The following is a 19,759-nucleotide window of genomic DNA, read 5'->3' on the forward strand; positions in this document are numbered from 1 at the left end:
CACTTGATAAATAGTAATGTTTTATATATAAACAGTTTTATTACAGTTTTATAAATAAAAATAAGTTTAAACCAATGGGAAAAAGATCTTTGGAACTAAAATTTACCACTAAACAATACAAATAGTATTAATCAAATTATAATTTATATCTCAGTTTCTATAATAGAAAACATTTTAGGCTCAGTCTTGAGTTCTCACAACCTCTTGTCTCCCCACCCAATCCCATGGTTGTTAGTTAGAAAGAAGGTAATTTAAGGACTAATATTCTCTGCCTTTGGTGAGTTCAAAGTCCAAAAGATCTTAATTTTAAAGCATAATTTCTAAAAAACAGCAATGAGAAAACTGCCTATTGTGTCTAGGTATTTATCTCTTTAAATATTTCTCTGCATTGTCTTAAAACAGTGTTTAAGAGGACCATATTTAGCTGTAAAATAAAGAGTTCCATTTTAATTTTACAAAGGATACTTAGTAAAAAAAAACTATATATCTCTTAAACCAACCCACGCCTGGGATGAACATACAATTTATTGTCCAAGCCAGGTTTATTTTGAGGGTGAAAAAGAGCATAATTATTACCCTAGATCTCAAGCCTTACCTGTAGCTGGGGGCCCAGATAAACGCAGAGACCATAGGCAAATAGTTCTCTGTCTTGGGGGCTGCACTCCATTCTCAGAAACAGAGACATTTGAGAGCTACTATCTTATTGGGGACTGGGTGGGGAGAAATTCAATAAATGTAAATAGAATCCCTAAAGAGAGGTTTTCTTTAGAACTGATCTTATAAATCTCTGAATACCACATATTGACATTAAATTGCACAATTTATATTATCATTACCAAATTAACGGAACTAATTTTCCTGTTCTCTTCTATGCAAAATTAGAGAGGCACCATGTGTTCTGAGCTTATACTTTAGTAGTGTAGTCCTCATCAGCTGGAAAAAGCTTTAACAGTTTTTTAACAGGTTGATTTCAGAACAGTCATGGTGGTAAGTGCTAACAGTCTAAGGTAGTCAGGAGGAGGAAAGGGTGGTGAGAATATGTGCGCTTGGTAGATCAGCTGTAGGATTAAAACAAAAAGTGGCTGAGAGCCTGACATGAAGGTGAAAAGGAAAACAAAAAAGAAAATTTCAAGTAGAATCCACACAACTGGTGATCATTGTGAATGATGCCAGAAGACAGTGGTTGTCCAGGTTTCTTTATTGGGCAGTTCACTGAACAATGCGGCCATTTAACCAGGAAGCAGACAAGGGAGAACTACTCTACTCACTCTGCCCCTCTGAATTAGTTTCAAAATACAGGTGAAAATTCAAAATACAGGTCAAAATTCAGAATCCAGAGCCGATGACGAAGAAAGAATTCTTCAGACGTCTTTGGTGCAATGTGGTGGTTTATTAAAGCACAGGAACAGGTACCCACAGGCAGAAAAAGAGTTGCTGCACTGGGATTTTGAGGGGTGGCAGGTTATATACTATAGGGCTGGCGAAGGTGAGGAAAAAGGGAGGTTTCAAAAGAACTTTCGTATGCTAAAGAGGACCTACAAGATACCCAAGGCCTTGAGGCCTCCTCATTGTCAAGGTTTTTCCCTCTAGCAAGGTATTAATTTTAAGATAGTTGGGAGATTCCTAAAGAATGTCACAAATGTCCCACCCAGGAGTGGGGGTGGGGGAAGGTTGCAGGGTGTCAGCCTTTTGCTTTGTCCTCAGCCAGCCTTCTGTTTCCTCATGACCTCCTCCCTCTCTCTTTCTCTCTCTCTCAAAAAACAACAAAAAAAAATAGTGTTAAGTTGGAGAGCTTATTTAGTCTACACATTTCCTGCATCCCGCCTTTAACCATACAATGTTGGGAATTCATCAAATACTTAACAGCTGTTTTGCTTCTTCAAGACAACAAAGCCACTAATTGTCTGATTGGCAGGCACCATCACTAAGAATGAGATTAATATTCTCATTGTTTTTTAAAACTCCAAAACTCCTTATTTTTTATTTATGAAGTGGAAGACTTTGAGTTGTTTGTAATTAAACTCCGAAAAGTAATAGACAGTACGCTTTAGCATAAAGAATCCACAACAGCTGTGCAAAGAGAAACTAGAACAACAGAAATAATTTATCAGGAGGGCAGAGTTACTGTACTTCTGTTTCTTTTGTTTATTTTCCTTGACATTTTAGGCAACAAGATGAAAGCAGTCAAATGCAGAGTTATTTTACCTTTATGAAGATGAACTCTTAGATGCAGCCTGTGTAAATTCCCTGCCCTTTATCCCATTTACGTTGCAGCTCTTTAACAAAGCTCTGGCTTTGCTTTTACTGAAGAAATTATTCTGACTTAATTATGTAAGAAGGCCTCTGGCTTCTTCTCTCCAGTTCTTTCTTTCATAAAAGGTCTCTTCCACTTTCCTACTCCTTAAAAAATGTTTGAGTCTCTTTTTCTAAGAATATTCAAGAAAAAGAAGAGAAATGACTGAAAAAAAAAAAAAAAAACAAACTTATGCCTCAGAAGCAGCAAAGCAGCGTTTCCGTATTTCCTGGTAGTCTGTAGACATCTCCTTTCAAGTAGGAGATGAAAGGGCAGATGTAGGGCTGAACGTCCTGCTGCTGCCTTTTAAAGTTTGTACTGGTAGACAAGAGCTGAGGTTCCTCTTCCCAGTTTGTTTCAAATTCTCCTCAGTTGCTGCATGGAGGTTCAGCTCTAGAATTTGCCAGAGCACAGAATTGGAGTTAGATCTGAGCATCGTAACAGGACTTGAACCCTTGAGATACATCTGCTGGCAGGGCTCTGTCATCATGGCCATCAAGAACCCTGTGTCTCGGTGGCTACTTCTTCCTGTTTTCCAGTGCACAGGAGACCTCTTAAGTTTTCATCAAATGGGGAAGATACTTGCAATTCAGAAATAAATGCATTTGGCAAGAGACCACAGAATCCACAATTCTTTCCCTAAAAACAACTAATATTTATATGTCTATGGATGAAACATTCAGTTGAACATTGAAAAAGAAAATAAAAATAACCCGAGGAGTAAATTTAGAGTTAATCTATGTAAGCACAATAGAAAACTTAGACTATCTTTAAATTATTTGGCCCATTTATTTGCTCAGGAATTTCCAGTAAGTTCATTTTATTTTGATAACTAATAAAAACCTTTTTTCTTTCATAGGATGAAGTTTTAATGATAAAGTTCTGATAAATAATACAATATCACTGTATGATACAATCTTGGTAAGGGACAGGATTCTGGGTCTGGTGAATGCCACCTAACATGTTGAAATGGTGAATAAAGAGTGACTCTGAAAATACAATACCTATAGTGTAGGGGAGGAAAAATGACTTCCCCTCTAACTTTCTGAATTCTTGGCTGAGATTCTGTAATAAAAGACCAGTTAGCAAGAGAAAAGCAGAAGTTTATTAGCATGTATACCTCATGTATAGGGGCTACCCAGGGAAAAATGAGTAATTCCCCAAGGTAGCCTATGCCACTGGCTTCAACACCATCTGCTGCTGAAGACAAAAAGCAAGCAAGCTGTTGGGTGGCCAGGCTGGGGAGAAATTACCAGGAAAGTCGGGGTAATCTGAAAGTAAGATTTGTTGTGTAGATTTCAAGCAGTGTCTTGTCCATTGATAAGATCTTCTGTGATCTAGTCGACCTTCTCTTCCTTGTACAGTTGGAGAGACCTTGACAGACAGATGGACATTTCCTTTGTAATGTAAATGTCCCTTACAGAAGTTCTGTACTAGACTCTGTTTTCAGAACTTCAACTGCATCTGCTGCTTCTCAAGTATTGCAGTATTTTCTTTTATGTTTTTAATTTTTTGAGATAAAATTTACAAAAACCCTAAATTCGCCATCTTCACAATTTTAAAGTGTACAGGTTAGTGATTTTTCAGTATATTTGCAATATTGTAAAACCATCACTATTATCTAATTCCACAGTATCTCCATCACCCCAAAAAGAAACACAGCCCCTTTTCAATTTCCTCCTCTCCCTCTCCCCTGGCACCTAATAATTTACTCCATTCCTATAAATCTGTCTATTCTGGGTATTTCCATATCAGCAGACTCCTATAGTATGGAGGGTTTTGTGCCTGGCTTCTTTCACTTAGCACAAGGTTTTCAAGGTTATCCATGTTGTAGCAGGTATCAGTACTTTCATGCCTTTTTATGGCTCAGTAACCCATGGTTTGTATAGACCACATTCATCATCTATTTGTATAGAAGGTTGTGTGTGAATGTATGTCCTCAGTTCTCTTGGGCATATACCTAAGAATGGAATTGCTGGTTCATGAGTAACCCTCCATTGAGCTTTTTGAGGAAATGCCAAACCTTCCTGCAGCCACTTCCTTTTACATTCCCACCAGCAATGTGTAAGGTTTCATTTAGGTCTTGATATGCGTTTCCTTAATGACAAATGATGTTGAGCACTTTTTCATGAGCTTCTTGGCCATTAGTACCTTTTTTTTTTTTTTTAAGAAATGTCTTCATATCCTTTGCACATTTTATGATTGGGTTGTCTTCTTATTGTTGAGTTCTAAGAGATCTTTTTGTACTCTGGATACTCGATACTTATTAAATATATGATTCACAAATATTTTCTCGCATTCTATGAGTTGTCTTTTTATTTTCTTGACAGTGTCCTTTGATAAATATAATAAACCTTGATAAACTCTAGCTTACCTATTTCTGTTTTTATTCCTTGGGCTCTTGGTGTTATATTTAAGAAACCGTTACCTAGGGGCACCTGGGTGGCTCAGTGGGTTAAGCCGCTGCCTTCGGCTCAGGTCATGATCTCAGGGTCCTGGGATCGAGTCCCGCATCAGGCTCTCTGCTCAGTGGGGAGCCTGCTTCCCTCTCTCTCTCTCTCTCTCTCTCTCTCTCTCTGCCTACCTCTCTGCCTACTTGTGATCTTTCTCTGTCAAATAAATAAATAAAATCTTAAAAAAAAAAAAAAAAACCGTTACCTAATCCACAGTCTTGAAGATTTACACTTATGTTTTTTCCTAAGAGTTGTATAGTTTTATCTCTTACATTAGCTATTTTAGACTCATTTTCATATATGATGTGACATAGTGTCCATATTCATTATTTTGCGTGTGGCAATCCAATTTTCCGAAAAAAACTTATTAAAAAAAATGTTCTTCATTTATTAGTTTTGGCATCCTTGTCAAAAATCAGTTGACCATAGATGTATGGATTTATTTCCAGACTCTCTGTTCTCTTGTATTGATTTATATGTCTGTCCTTATGCCAGTACCTACATCACTGTTCCCATGTAGCTTTCTAGTAAATTTTGAATGCAGGAAGTGTAAGTCCTCCAAATTTGTTCTTCTTTTTCAAGATGGTTTTGGCTATTCTGGATCTCTTGCCTTTCCGTATAAACTTTAGGTTCCAATTGTCCCTTTTTCCAAAAGAAGCAATTGAAATTTTTTTTTTTAAGAAGCAATTGAAATTTTGATAGGGGTTGCACTAAATCTATAAAGCAACTAAGAAAAATTGCCATCTTACTCTTAAATTGTCTAATCTTTGGACACAGGATGTCTGTTTATCTAAGTTGCTTTTTATTTCAACAGTGCTTTAACAAATTGTCTAACAATGTTTCAACAAGTCTTGTCCTTTTTTAAAAAGTTTATTTATATATTTGTTTTTAGTAATTTCTGTACCCAATGTGGGGCTTAAACTCCCAACTCTGACATCAAGAGTTGTAAACTCTTCCAACTTAGCCAGCCAGATGCCCCAAGTCTTGTATTTCTTTTCTTAATTTTATTTCTAAGTATTTTATCTTTAGCACTACTGTAAATGAATTGCCTTTGTATTTTTTAATTGTTCATTGATAGTGGACAGTGAACTGAGTTTTTTATATTGATGTTATATCATGCAACTTTGCTGAACTTATTTATTAGTTCTGATGGTTTCTTTTGTATTTAAATTCCTATGGATTTTCTATATATAAGGTGATGTCATCTACAAGTAGAGATTGTTTAATTTCTTTTTTTCTTTCTTGATGCTGTTTCTTTCTTTCTTACCTGATTGCCACAACTAGAACTTCCAGTACATCTTTGTCATCTTAAGGAGAAAGCTTTTAGTCATTCACTGTTAAGTATGATGATAGCCTAGCATTTGCAGATGCCTCTGTTGAAGTTGAGGAATTTCCCTTATAATATTAGTGTGTTGAGTGATGTTTGTCTTTTTGCTTGTTTTGTCATGAAAGAGTGTTGGATTTTGTCAAATGCTTTTTCTGCCTCTCGTAACATGATTATGTAGGGTTTTTTCCTTACATTCTGTTAATATGATGTATTACTTTGATTGAGCAAACCTTACATTTCTGGGATAAATCTCACTTGCTCATGGTATATAATTCTTTTAGTATATGTTGGATTTGGTATGCTAGTATTTTGTCAAGAATTTTTGCATCAGGGTTCATAAAGGATATTGGTCTGTAGTCTTCTTCTAATCTCCTTATCTAGCTTTGATGTCAGGGCAATACTGCCATCAAAGAATAATTAGAAAGTGTTCTCCCAGTTTTTTTTTTCTTCTTTTTTGTATGCTTGAGAAGGATTGATATTACTTCTTCATTTTACATTTAATGGGATTCACCAGTGAAGCCATCTGGTTCTGGGCTTTTCTGTGGTGGAATTTTTTTATTGTTGACTCTATGGCCTGTGCTGCACTTTTTTTTATAACTAGAATTTTATACTTCCTGATCCCCTTCATCTATTTTGCTCATCCCCATTTACCTCCCCTCTGGCAACTACCAGTTAGACAGATGTAAGAATCTGTGTTTTTGTTTATTTATTTGTTTTTATTTTTTTTTTAAGATTTTATTTATTTACTTGAGAGAGAGAGAGTGAGAGACAGAGCATGAGAGGGGAGAGAGTCAGAGGGAGAAGCAGACTCCCTGCTGAGCAGGGAGCACGATGGGACTTGATCCTGGGACTCCAGGATCATGACCTGAGCCAAAGGCAGTCACTCAACCAACCGAGACACCCTGGTGCCCCTTTGGTTTGTTTTTAGATTCCACATTTAAGTGAAATCATATGGTATTCGTCTTTCTCGGTCTGATTTATTTCACTTAGCAGATACCCTCTAGGTCCATCCATGTTGTCACAGATGGCAAAATCTTTCTTCATAATGGCTGAGTAATATTCCACATCTTTTTTCCAAGATTTTATTTATTTATTTGACAGAGATTGCAAGTAGGCAGAGAGGCAGGCAGAGAGAGAGGAGGAGAGAGCAGGTTCCCTGCTGAGCAGAAAGCCCGATGTGGGGCTCGATCCCTGGACCCTGGAATCATGACCTGAGTTGAAGGCAGAGGCTTAACCCACTGAGCCACCCAGGCGCCCCCATCTTATGTTGTTCCATATCTTAGCTATTATAAATAATACTGTAATAAACATAGGGGTGCGTGTATCTTTTTGAATGACTGTTTTCATTTTCTTGGGTAAATAGTGGAATCACTGCATCATATGTTTTTTTAAAGATTTTATTTATTCTTTTGACTCATATGATATTTCTACTTTTAATTTTCTGAGGAACCCCCATACTGTTTTTCACAGTGGTTGCACCCATTTACATTCCCACCAACAGCATGTGAGGATTCCCTTTTCTCCATATCCTCACCAACACTTGTTATCTCTTGTCTTTCTTATATTAGCCATTCTGACAGGTATCAGGTGACAAGTCATTATGGTTTTAATTTGAATTTTTCTGATAGTAAATGATGTCAAGCATCTTTTCCTGTGTCCACCATCGGTCTTCTTTGGTAAAATGTCTATTCAGGTCCTTTGCCCGTTTTTTTAATCAGATTGGGGTTTTGGCTGTGAATTATGTACGTTCTTTATATATTTTGTATTAAGCCCTCATTGGATATGTTATTTGCAAATATCTTCTCTCATTCACTGGGTTACCTTTTTGTTTTGTTGATTTTGATTTGATATCCTTTGCTGTGTAAAAGGTTTTTGTTTTGATGTAGTCTCAAGTTTATTTTTGCTTTTGTTTCTCTTGCCTAAATAGACATATCCATAAATATGTTTCTAAGGCCAATATCCAAGAGATTGCACCTATGCTTTCTTTTAGGAGTTTTATGGTCTCAGGTCTCACATTTAGGTCATTAGTCCATTTGCGTTTATTTTTGTAAATGATATAGGACAGTGGTCCAGTTTCATTCTTTTGCCTGTAGCTGTCCAGTTTTCCCATCACCATTTATTGAAAATGCTGTCTTTTCCCCCATTGTATATTCTTGCCTCCTTTGTCATAAATGAATTGACCACATCAGCATGGGTTTATTTCTGGGCTCTCTATTCTGTTCCATTGATATGTGTTTATCTGTTTTTGTGCAGGGCCATACTGTTGGTATGGAATTATGAAATCTGGAATTATGGTACTTCCAGACTTGTTCTTATTTCTCAAGATTGCTTTGCGTATTTGAGGTCTTTTGTAGTTCCATACAAATTTTAGTGTTATGTGCTCTAGTTCTGTGAAAAATACTATTAGTTGTTTGTTTGTTTGTTTTAATAGGAATTGCATTGAATCTGTAGATGGGTTTGAGTATTATGGACATTTTAATAATATTAGTCCTTCCAATCCATGAGCAAGGTCTGTTTATATCATCTTCAATTTCTTTCATCAATTTTATTGTTTTCAGAGTATAGATCTTTCACTTCCTTGGTTAAATTTATTCCTAGGTATGCTGTTCTTTCTGGTGTAGTTGTTTTCTTAACTTCTCTTTCTGCTACTTCATTATTAGTTTAGAGAAATGCAGCAGTTCTCTGTATATTGTTTGTATCCTATGACTTTGCTGAATTCTCTTATCAGTTCTAATGGTGTTTTGGTGGGGTCTTTAGGGTTTTCTATATATAGTGCAATTGGTGAGAGTTTTTCTGCAAATGGTGAGAGTTTTGCTTCTCCCTTACCAATCTGAACACCTTTTATTTCTTTTTCTTGTCTGGTTGCTGCAGCTAGGATATTCAGTACTATGTTCAATAAAAGTGGTGAGAGTGGACATTCTTGTCTTATTCCTGATCTTAGAGAGAAAGTCTTCAGTTTTTCACCATTTAGTATGATGTTAGCTATGGGTTTTTCATATATGGCCTTTATTATTTATATGTATATGATGTATATTACCTCTAACTTTGTTGAGAGCTTTTATCATTAACAGATACTGTATTTTATCAAATGCTTTTTCTACAGCTATTGAAATTATCATATGGTTCAGGCCTTTTTTGATTGCTGATGGAAGTTTTTTGATTTCTGACATAGTCTTTTTCTTTATATCCATTTAGATTTGTTATGACTTCTTCAATTAGTTTTTATTGTCTCTGCTCCCATATTTATTATTTCCTTCTTCTCCTTACTTTGGGTTTAGTTTCTTTTTTTCTAATTCCTCAATATGGAAATTGAGGTCATTGATTTCAGATCTTTCTCCTGCATCTGGGCTGTATGTTCTTGTTTCTTTGTATGCCTCAGAATTTTTCGTTGAAACCTAGATATTATGAATATTATCATGTGGCAACTCTAGAAATCAGATTCTGTCTCTTCCCCACAGGTTTGTTGTGGTTACTTTTTCCGTAGTTGTTGTTTGTTTTGTTGTTTTATTGTTGTTATCGAGTTGATGAAGTCCCAGAACCTAAGTCAGGTTCGGTGGGGTGAGGAGGTTCGGAGCCGACGACTAAAGAAAGAATTCTTAAGACGTCATTGGTGCAAAATGGTGGTTTATTAAAGCACGGGGACAGGGCCTGTGGGCAGGCAGAGATGCGGCTGCCCCGGGTTGTGAGGGGTGGTTGGTTATATACGTAGGAGTTGGGTAGGTGAGGACAAAGGGGTATTCAGAAGGGCTATTGGGGCAAAGAATACTATCAGGATATTGAAGGCTTAGTTACTATCAAGTAAAGACAATTGAGAGTCTCCTGGTGGAATGTTACATTCCTGCCATCAAGCATCCTTGTTAATGAGATTTAGGTTTAGAAGAAATTTAACTTTATTTACTTTTCCTTCTACCTCCACCTCCTTCGGTTTTTATGGAGGGGAGGATGACATTAGGCTTGAGGAACTGAGTTCTGTGTCTTTGGAAATTGGGCTATTGATAAGGTAACTTCTTTGTTGTAATCTCAAGGACATTTGCAAACCAAGGGAGACTCCTGTCTTGCAGGATTGTGATCTTAGCAAGTTAACTATTTATCATTTTATGGCAGTCAGGGGTGCCTGAGGAATGCTACACCTATGGAGGGGAGCGGATGGAAGGGGGGGGGTGCAAGGTGTCAGCTCTTGCTTTGTCCTCAGCCAGCCTCCTGCTCCCTCATCATTCCCCCCTGAACAATTTTGACCCTTAAATCTTTAAGGTGGTTGAAGGTGGAAGGTCTCATCTTCTGTAACTTCTTCGTGCTGAATAGGGGCGTAGAGCTGTCCCTACCTGCTCGGGTCAATATTGATCAGGGTAGGAACGTATAAGGGAGTTACGAAAGGTGGAGGCAGCTGAATCCAGCGCTGACAGTGAGGAGGCGTCCTCGCGTGCGACAAGGATCGTCTGTCGTGGTGTAGTCATTGTAGCAATGGAGTCTCGGCACCAAGTAGAAAACATGGAACAAAGCAACATATTAAGGTTAATAAGGCGATAAGAATGAGAAGCCCGAAAAGGAGATTTGGCCATAGCCCTCCTTCAAACCAGGAACTTAACCATTCACTGAGAGAGAGAGAAGGATCTTGTAGGGCCTTAATCTGGGTATTCATATCTTTTATTAGTCCTGTGACATTTTTGTGATAGTCTGGAATATACACACAACATTCTGTCTTGATAATTGCACATGTGCCACCCTGTGCTGCTGTCAGGACATCTAAGGCCATCCTATTCTGTAGGACTGCCTGGCGTATTTGTGACACTTCAGTATTAAGTAGGGAGATGCTGTTCAGTGAGTCATTGAGTGCCTTTGTAGTATATTTATTAAGGGCTTCTACATGCCACATGACATCTTCTAGTCCCGCAGATGGAACAAAGATGGATGCTGAGTGATCACACCATTTAAAAACAGATCGTGTCCATCTTTGTTTCAAGTTGGGGAGATTAGCTGGAGTTGTAATGGTTTTAGTAATGCGCCCATGAATCCAGGCAAATCCTAAGGTACAGCGACCTATCTACCCTGGAGGAAGCCAGGGCCACAGGTTGGTTCCACATATCCAGTGGGTTCCATTTGGAGCTGGCCATCTAATGCCAGGTCACCTTACCCAATCAGTAGCAAAACATTCAGTAGCCTGGAGTACTATTATTTGGGAACACATTTCTAATGATAGCCATCCTCGATACTGTGTGTTATTTGTCCAAGTATCCTACGTATGATTCTTTTGTTCCCAGCATAAAATTGCCTTTTAACTGAGCTGTCCAATCATGGGTGTGAACCACAAATATGTATCCCGGATCTGATATATGCCATCTTCAGTATAGCGATAAGGAGGGTTTTGTAACTTGGGCCCATATTTGATTGGGGAGTTATGGCTTGATAGCAATCCCCTTTCCTTCCAAATAGCTCCATGGGCATGTAGTACCAGGAAAGCATATTTGGAGTCAGTATAAATGTTAATTCTTAGACTTTGGCAATTGCAAAGTGCTAGTGAGCACTATGGCACACCTAGCTTTTCTTATTTTTTCTATGAAAACTACTGTTATCAGAAAACCAACTGTCATTCATATTTTTAACAGGGGCATCTTAAATCTGGCCAGATAGAGTAAGCAAGATCAATAACCTTTTTTGCATTTATAGAGAAAGAAGTACAGTGGTCAGGTTCAGGCATACAGGTAACTAGGTTTAAAGTTTGACAAGTTTTATTTCTGGCATATCTGTTAATGTAGCCCAGTATTTAATTAGTTGGCCTCCATTATCCATTGGTGGCCTTTGATTTCTAAGACAAATCTGGACCTGATGTGACATCATTACAGTCAAGGACTGTCCCATAGTGAGCTTTGAGGCTCCTTTATAGGAGGGCTGTTCCATGCTTAGCTAAAGCATCTATTTGCAATTGCACCTCAACAGAGGTGGCCTCTAGGATAAATATGACTAAGGGATGAAACCAATAAGACGACCTTTGAGTGGTCCAGCCTTAACAATATCCTGATTACAGAGGATCATTGTCAAGTGGGAGAAAACTTGTCAAGAGATAAGGGGAGCCCCCCATGAATCATCCAATCCACTCATAAAGAAAGTGGGGTCATCCATTATCTCCACAAGTCCATAGTTAATCCTATGGAGTGTGATAGGTTGGCTTTTAGGCAATTTCATTATCCCAGCCACACATAAGGGGTTAGTTAAGTTATACAATTGTAGGGGAATCAATCCCATTTTCCAGTTGTTTAATCATGTGCTGTGGGGTCTTGTTCATATATCCACAAAATAATAAGATCGACTAAAGAAGCTATTGTGCAACTTCTCTGAAGTTTACCTCAAATTGTTTAGCTTAGGTAAACAAACATTTAAAGACAATCAAATCTAGAATTTAATATCCATAAAGGTGTGTTACCGAAACATAATTTTTCTCTCTAAAGTAACCCTCATTTCCAGTGATAGCCAAATCAGGACTAATTCACTTGTGACACAGGTCCAGTTTTAACAAACTTGGCCCATTATTTACATAAGCTCAGCAAGAACAGTGAGTGTGATCAATAGATCTTTTAGAATCTGCTTTGCTGGAACTTTGTATAAGGAATCTCTAGGTTGAACTTTTAGTAGCCTCTCTGGGCCAGAAGCCAAGCCCTGTACTTGCCATGAGGCATGCCTGCAATACCTTTGGGCGAATTCCTCTTCCCGAGACTGCACCTACCAAGGAGTGACATTCTTTACTCACCTGGTGAGGCTGCTGGGAACTCTGTAAGCAAGGTATCAGGCCAACAGTCCCAAGGGGCTTTATGGCTCCAGGTTTCATAAAGTCAACCTTAGTTCCTTTAAGCTGTCTGGTCATATCTGAGTCTTTTCAAATATGACATCCCAGTCAAAGCCTTGGTAAAATAACCCGTGTTTCCAATTCTTTCCTGTTATAAGGAGAACAGATTCTTATTGGACTTATGCAAATGACTGATTGCCATGGAAGAAAGAATACTTACTAAGACCTTTTGGTTTCAGAGGGTTCAGATAGAGAGAAAAGCTTGAATGCTTTGAGCACTTTTACATCTCTATAAGTTACAGATAACTTAAGAAAAAGTATCCCTAGTCTGGAAGAGCAAACATTAAAGAACCAACAATGTTTAAAGTAAGACAAAACATTAAGAGACACAACACTATAATCTTTTAGTTCATTTAGTCCCATGTTGCTAATTCTGGTGAATGCGGCTTTAGTCAGTTCTGGAAATTCTTACCCATTTCAGTTTTAGGATTTTCAAGCATATCAAATATCTGTATTTGTCCTGAAAGTCCTTTATAGGAATCTACTTGAAGATAAAACTCATTTTACAAGAGAATTAAAACAATTATAAATGACAAAAACTCAGAATGGATATGGTTAGAGCTAAAGAGACACAGGAGTTTACAATTTAGCTGCAAGGAAATCAGGTTATTTCTGTGATACATAACATTTCCATAATTACAGTATCAAGCGATGATCTCTCAAAACATTAAAACTTTAGGAAGTGTGTAGAATCTCTAGAATAGTTATAGCATTTTCCCAAATGTAACCCAGGGTTTATCATTGGTTCAGTAGTAATGCATGAGCAACTTCACATACCAAGGAAAAGCCTGAGTTAAAGAGATTTACGATTTAAATCTTGTCAACATTTGCTAAAATTTTAGAAAGTTTTAAAGCACATGCCTAAATATAATTAGGGATGTTAAACACCTGATAAAACATAGAAACTCGTTTTTCTGGGCAGGCAAAGAGAAAACCATTTATATTTTCTTAACAGATCAATTGATCTAAGAAAACATTGCCCTTTTGAACAGAGAATTTCAGTCTTGTACCAATGTACCTTTAAAACCCATTCATTTCAATCTTAATCCATTCTTGACCATAGCTAAAATTCCTTTTCTGAAGATTTCCCTTCACAAACCTTCTACAACTTTCCTTTGCATTCAGGTTTTGTCCCAAGCCATTTCCTTCTAAACAACCATCTCATTTAGGACAAAATTACCTTCCTTTACCTTCAACAAAATGTATTCCCATTCCTTAAATCTTTCTTACATATCTCCTACTTTCCTACATACAGAGTTTCCCTCTATTTCCATCAGTCTTAGTTACACTAAGCAGAACTTCGTATTCTTAGAAACACCTTTAGTTATTAACCAATTGTGAACTGTTACAACAGAATTCTTCAGGTGGCAATTTATGAATCAGTTACGTGGAAAACAAGTCTACCAGCAGATTTAAATACTCTTAGTTTCTTTGCAGTAAGAAGTCAAAAGCACAAACCTACTTTCAGTAATTAACGACTTAGCATTTTATCCTGTTTGGTTAAGACCTAGATGTCCACAATTTAATTCCATTTGTCATCCAAGCAAAACTTTAAAACTTTCAGGTTACCAAAGACTTTGAAAGCTACTTCAGCAATTACCCATTAGAACTTTGAGACAGACAATTAACCATCAGTTTAGTCATTTCTTTGCTAACAAATTTTAACAAGTAACACAAGCTTATCTGACCTTCAGTAAACTTTGATAGAATAAAACTTCACATTTACTGCTGTTAACTTCAAAGATGCATCTATCTTAATTAAACCAACAAACTTAACTTAGTTCCAATACTGATTTACGTTCCACCTGGGCCCACTCCACTTTGAATGTTTACCTGAGACATGCGTGGGAAGATCTGGAGTGGGGGTGTTCTTCTTGCTCCTTGACAGTGAAGAGAGAAGGAGCTGTGGTGCATGATCTAGAGGCTAGTCATGCAGGTTGCACGCGCCTTGGTGCAGAAACAGAAGGGGAAAACAGAGGAAACAAAGTGCTGCCAGGAGGCAGAGAAGGGATTCCCGGTTTCAGAGCTCATAAGCCCCAACAGAGGAGCAGACGCCATGCTTTCCCACCAGCAAGGGGGGAGGGGTTAGGCAGTCCAAGTCAGGCCAGAGAACACAGGGAAACTTCCCCGAAACAAAGAGAGTTTCGGCAGCTGCTTGGGAATATTCCTTATAGTCTCTGTCTCGAGTTAGACCAACCCCAGTTGGCTCCAGTTATAGCCATTAACACGGGACGTGAGTGAGGGAGAAGCCCCCACATCTATTAGGAGTAACAGAGAGAAATAAAGCCAGAATCCCCTTTGCTAGGGATGGCCCAGCAACCTGGGTTTACTAGAAGAAGGCTTATTTACGTAATTACCATCCAATATGTCAGGAGAAAGTTTACTAGATGACTCATTTGGGCAAACACATTCCGCAAAAGCCCCTTAGTCTGGGGTCCTGGTGCAGAGCAATGAAGGCCTAGGTATGAGCAATGCAGGCACCCTAGGTCCATTTGCCCTGCTTCCTGCAGAGGAGATCTAACTGATAGATCCCACTGAGGCCATGCAGTGTTACAGGAGCTCGGTCCTTTCCTAAGTTTTGCAATCCAAATTATTTCCAGTGGGTTAAAAGGCACCCCAAGGTAGAGTCCTTGGGAACTGAGGAAGCCTACTGAGGCCATGCTTCCAGAAAAGTAAAGAAGGTCCATTACCAAATCCCCCCTGACTCCTGGGTAGCGTCCCACGCAGGATATGTCAGAGGTTCCTGTGTGTCAAAAGCGACCAGAGGCGTCCCTCAAGATATCGCTATTGATCACCATCCTGCCTTCCCTAGAAGGCATTCCTGCCCTAAGAGGCCCTGGAGGGGTGCCGGCGTCCCTCCACTTCCCCATCGCATCCTAGGCTGCTGATGGGTGCCTGGTGAATGGACTAAAACGCTTGTGCCATGCTATCGTATGTCCTGAAGACTGCATACTGTTTTGCCATATTAACCCACAAAAACGCTAGAGAAGTTTTGGCAAGGGAAATTACTCAATTTCATAGCTTTAGGCGGTTTGCAGAAGACACTGACGAGAAACAGTAAAGATTGAAATCCATCATGGTCTATGCGACATTCCAACACATGTGGTCCTTGCAGCCAACTTCCCTAGGAAACGGTCCCCGGTTGCGTTTTAATTCAATCGGGTACTGGTTTCGGCCGGCTCCCAGTGGAGGTCCCGCGGCCAGAAGTGGCTAGACCGGGCATGTGGAGGGGATCACATTAGATCAATCAGGAGGAAACCTCACACGGGAGTCTTAAGATTGGCAGCCATCCTGGTGACTTAGTTGGCTGTCCCGTGCCCAAGAGAGACAACTTTCTATAAGAACAGGAATAAAAAGAGGCCATCAAGTTTCTGGGTCTTATTGCCATTCCGGCCGGGTACTAGCTTACAGCCAAAAGGCAGATGCTCTCCTCCCCATAGAGTAGCCACGGGCTAGAGGATTACAGCCTGAGCAATTGACATGCAAGTGTTCCAATAAGACCATACCCCTTGAAAAAGGCCCTGGAATGAGAGTAAAGTAAAGGAGAGAAAGTACTCACCAATTTTGCACCGAAGCTCAGAGTCCAAATGTAAAGACACAAATCTCCTGGCTGGCTCGCCAAAAATGATGAAGTCCCAGAACCTAAGTCAGGTTCGGTGGGGTGAGGAGGTTCGGAGCCGACGACTAAAGAAAGAATTCTTAAGACGTCATTGGTGCAAAATGGTGGTTTATTAAAGCACGGGGACAGGGCCTGTGGGCAGGCAGAGATGCGGCTGCCCCGGGGTGTGAGGGGTGGTTGGTTATATACGCAGGAGTTGGGTAGGTGAGGACAAAGGGGTATTCAGAAGGGCTATTGGGGCAAAGAATACTATCAGGATATTGAAGGCTTAGTTACTATCAAGTAAAGACAATTGAGAGTCTCCTGGTGGAATGTTACATTCCTGCCATCAAGCATCCTTGTTAATGAGATTTAGGTTTAGAAGAAATTTAACTTTATTTACTTTTCCTTCTACCTCCACCTCCTTCGGTTTTTATGGAGGGGAGGGTGACATTAGGCTTGAGGAACTGAGTTCTGTGTCTTTGGAAATTGGGCTATTGATAAGGTAACTTCTTTGTTGTAATCTCAAGGACATTTGCAAACCAAGGGAGACTCCTGTCTTGCAGGATTGTGATCTTAGCAAGTTAACTATTTATCATTTTATGGCAGTCAGGGGTGCCTGAGGAATGCTACACCTATGGAGGGGAGCGGATGGAAGGGGGGGGGGTGCAAGGCGCCAGCTCTTGCTTTGTCCTCAGCCAGCCTCCTGCTCCCTCATCAGAGTGACCACTCTGAACTAATTCTGTAGTGTCTGTTCTTTATTATGTGTGACTATTAAAGCCTCTGCTCCTTGAGCTAAGGGGTCGGCTAAGGATGAGATAGCTATTACTGAAATTCCTTGAATAAGAATATCTCCCAGTCTTTGTAGAGAGGGGCTTTGAGTTGGGTCATGTCTGCAGAGTCAACCAGGCAGTTTGTGGCTCTACTTTAGTGATCAGAATCACTGGTTGCTTGCTCAAAGCCTCAAGGTCAGCTGGAGGCCTTCTCGTTGCTTTCCTGAGCAACGCATACAACCCTGGGACCTGTGCAGGAGCTTCCGAACTCCCAGGAGTAGGTCTGCACTTTTTACACCCTTAATCCCCCAAACATCTCCTTCTCCAGACTTCCTCCAAGCTTTTTGTTTAGTCTACTATTTGCCCTGTTATCTGTTGCTTCAGACAGCAACAACTAAAACATTTGCCTGTAAATGTTTTCCACAACAACTTTAGCATTAGGTACATTCCAAGTTTGGTGAGACAAAGACAAGCCTTTTGAGCCAGTCTTTCCAGGGAGCCACCCAGAGGAGACAAAATAAATAAATATATTCTGCTCCCTCTGGTACTATTACTGAGAATGTAAACTGTTATTTTCAAGACTACAGCTGAGCTGGAGAACAGTGGATGAAACAAGGGTAAGTTAAGATGCCACAAAGCTCACTCTTCTTGCCAACATCCAGCTGATTTTCTTGAATAAGTACTTTCCTGGTTGCTGCAAGCTTTTAGTTAGCTTTGAGTTCTAAAATAATTGATTCTCATAGTTGTTGCCTGTTTTTCCACTGACTTAACAGATTGGGGAGAGTTTCAGAGTTCCTTACTTCACCATTTTTGCTGACATCACTACAGTATTTTCTTTTTCTCATTAAGATTTTGCTTTAATGATTAAGTTTAAGGAATTGCAGTAGGGTTAGTTTTGGGGTTTTTTTTTTTAAAGGTTTTATTTATTTATTTGTCAGAAAAAGAGAGCTTATAAGCAGGGAGAGTGGCAGGCAGTGGGAAGAGGGAGAAGCAGGCTCCCACTGAGCAGAGAGCCCAATGTGGGACTCGATCCCAAGACCCTGGGATCATGAGCTGAGCAGAAGGCAGATGCTTAACTGACTGTGCCAAACAAGCATCCAGGGTTAGCTTTCTAAACATAAGGGAAATATTCGGAGGCCTTGTTGTATGACTGAAAACTATAAAATCTGTACCTGAAATGGGATATTTGTGCTTTTTATGTGTAGTCTTCTAAATGCTTCCTAAAACTTAGAATTAATTTTGACCCTTGTGCAAATGTATAGCAGTCAAAAAGTCAGAGAAAAATATAACAGAAAAAGAGAATCTAAAAATGTGGAGAAGGAGGGGTGCAAGGGGCACCTGGGTGGCTCAGTTGTTTGAGTGTCCAACTCCTGCTTTCAGCTCAGGCTATGGTTGTACGATCAAGCCCCATGGTGCTGGGCATGGAGCCTGCTTAAGATTCTCTCTCCTCCCTCTGCCTTTCCCCAACTCGTAAAACACACACACACACACACTAAAAATGGGAGGCAGATGGAAACCAAACATTGATAGATGAAGGAAGACACATTCTTCATATGTCTACCCCAGTGTCTGTAGGAGCATATAACGAGAGGAAAAGACAAGCTTGGAGAAATTTGACTCATTTACAGTGAGGGTAGAGGAGAAGCTTATAAGGAGGTAGAGAGGAAGCCCAGTGCTTTCAGTAGGCTGCAAGCCAGGGAGCTAGTGACAGCACCACAGCTGTGAACATCCGGTTAGCAACCTTGTTTATATCACTGGCATGGTGCTGGAGCCATTTTTTAAAATTTAAAACTGAAATATGGTATTTCTTTACATAGCCACACATATTTAAAGGGGCATGCATTTTTAAATTATATTCTGTCATTTTAAAACCAAATTATGTTGGTTCTTTTTGTTTGTTTTTGGTTGTGTGTGTGTGTGTGTGTGTGTTGTGGGTTTTTTTGGTAGCAAGGAGCTGTACCTCCAGCCAGTTCGGTTCCTCCTGTTGCCGGGGCCCCATCTGTTGGACAGCCTGGAGCAGGGTTTGGAATGGTGAGTGACAACCTGCGCTAGAAATTGTAACTGATGTTTCTGAGGCCTTTGCCAAATCCCAGATTAACAAATACAGCTACATAATTCCTTCCCAAATGCAGTAATGTAAAATTTAAAAAATAAAGTCGTCTATGTTAGACATTAAGAAGCCTACACATTACCTGATAAAGTCAGCTATAAAATACTTAAATTCTGTCATCAAAATGATTTCTGTAGTATATAGTTTTCTCATTTTTGGAGTAGTATTTACCAAACACATTCTTAGCTCAATCATCAAAATCAACTCTTAATCACTATTCTAAAACTTTTCTTTATCACTTTTATCACTAACAAATTTTAGAATCAGTTTCCATAAATAAACAAGGTTTACCCTCCTCAGAATCATGCTCACAGAAGACAAATAATCACCAGCAAAGCATGGTTGGAAGAAGGCTGATAGGTGGTCA

At 39.2% G+C, this 19,759-nt stretch overlaps 1 protein-coding gene across 15 annotated transcripts in view; it reads left to right on the forward strand.

The window, feature by feature from the left end:
- Positions 1-19,759, forward strand: part of SNAP91 (synaptosome associated protein 91) — a 152,486-nt gene that overhangs the window by 124,657 nt on the left and 8,070 nt on the right. For all 15 annotated transcript variants that reach the window (XM_045075874.1, XM_045075872.1, XM_013046380.2 and 12 more), the window contains one exon: positions 19,230-19,313. In XM_045075874.1, the coding sequence (XP_044931809.1) occupies positions 19,230-19,313 (84 nt within the window). The remainder of the gene's footprint in view (positions 1-19,229; positions 19,314-19,759) is intronic.

Source organism: Mustela putorius, unplaced genomic scaffold (genome assembly GCF_011764305.1).
Source record: "Mustela putorius furo isolate JIRA1106 unplaced genomic scaffold, ASM1176430v1.1 tig00000166_pilon_pilon_pilon, whole genome shotgun sequence".
NCBI classification, from domain to species: domain Eukaryota; kingdom Metazoa; phylum Chordata; class Mammalia; order Carnivora; family Mustelidae; genus Mustela; species Mustela putorius.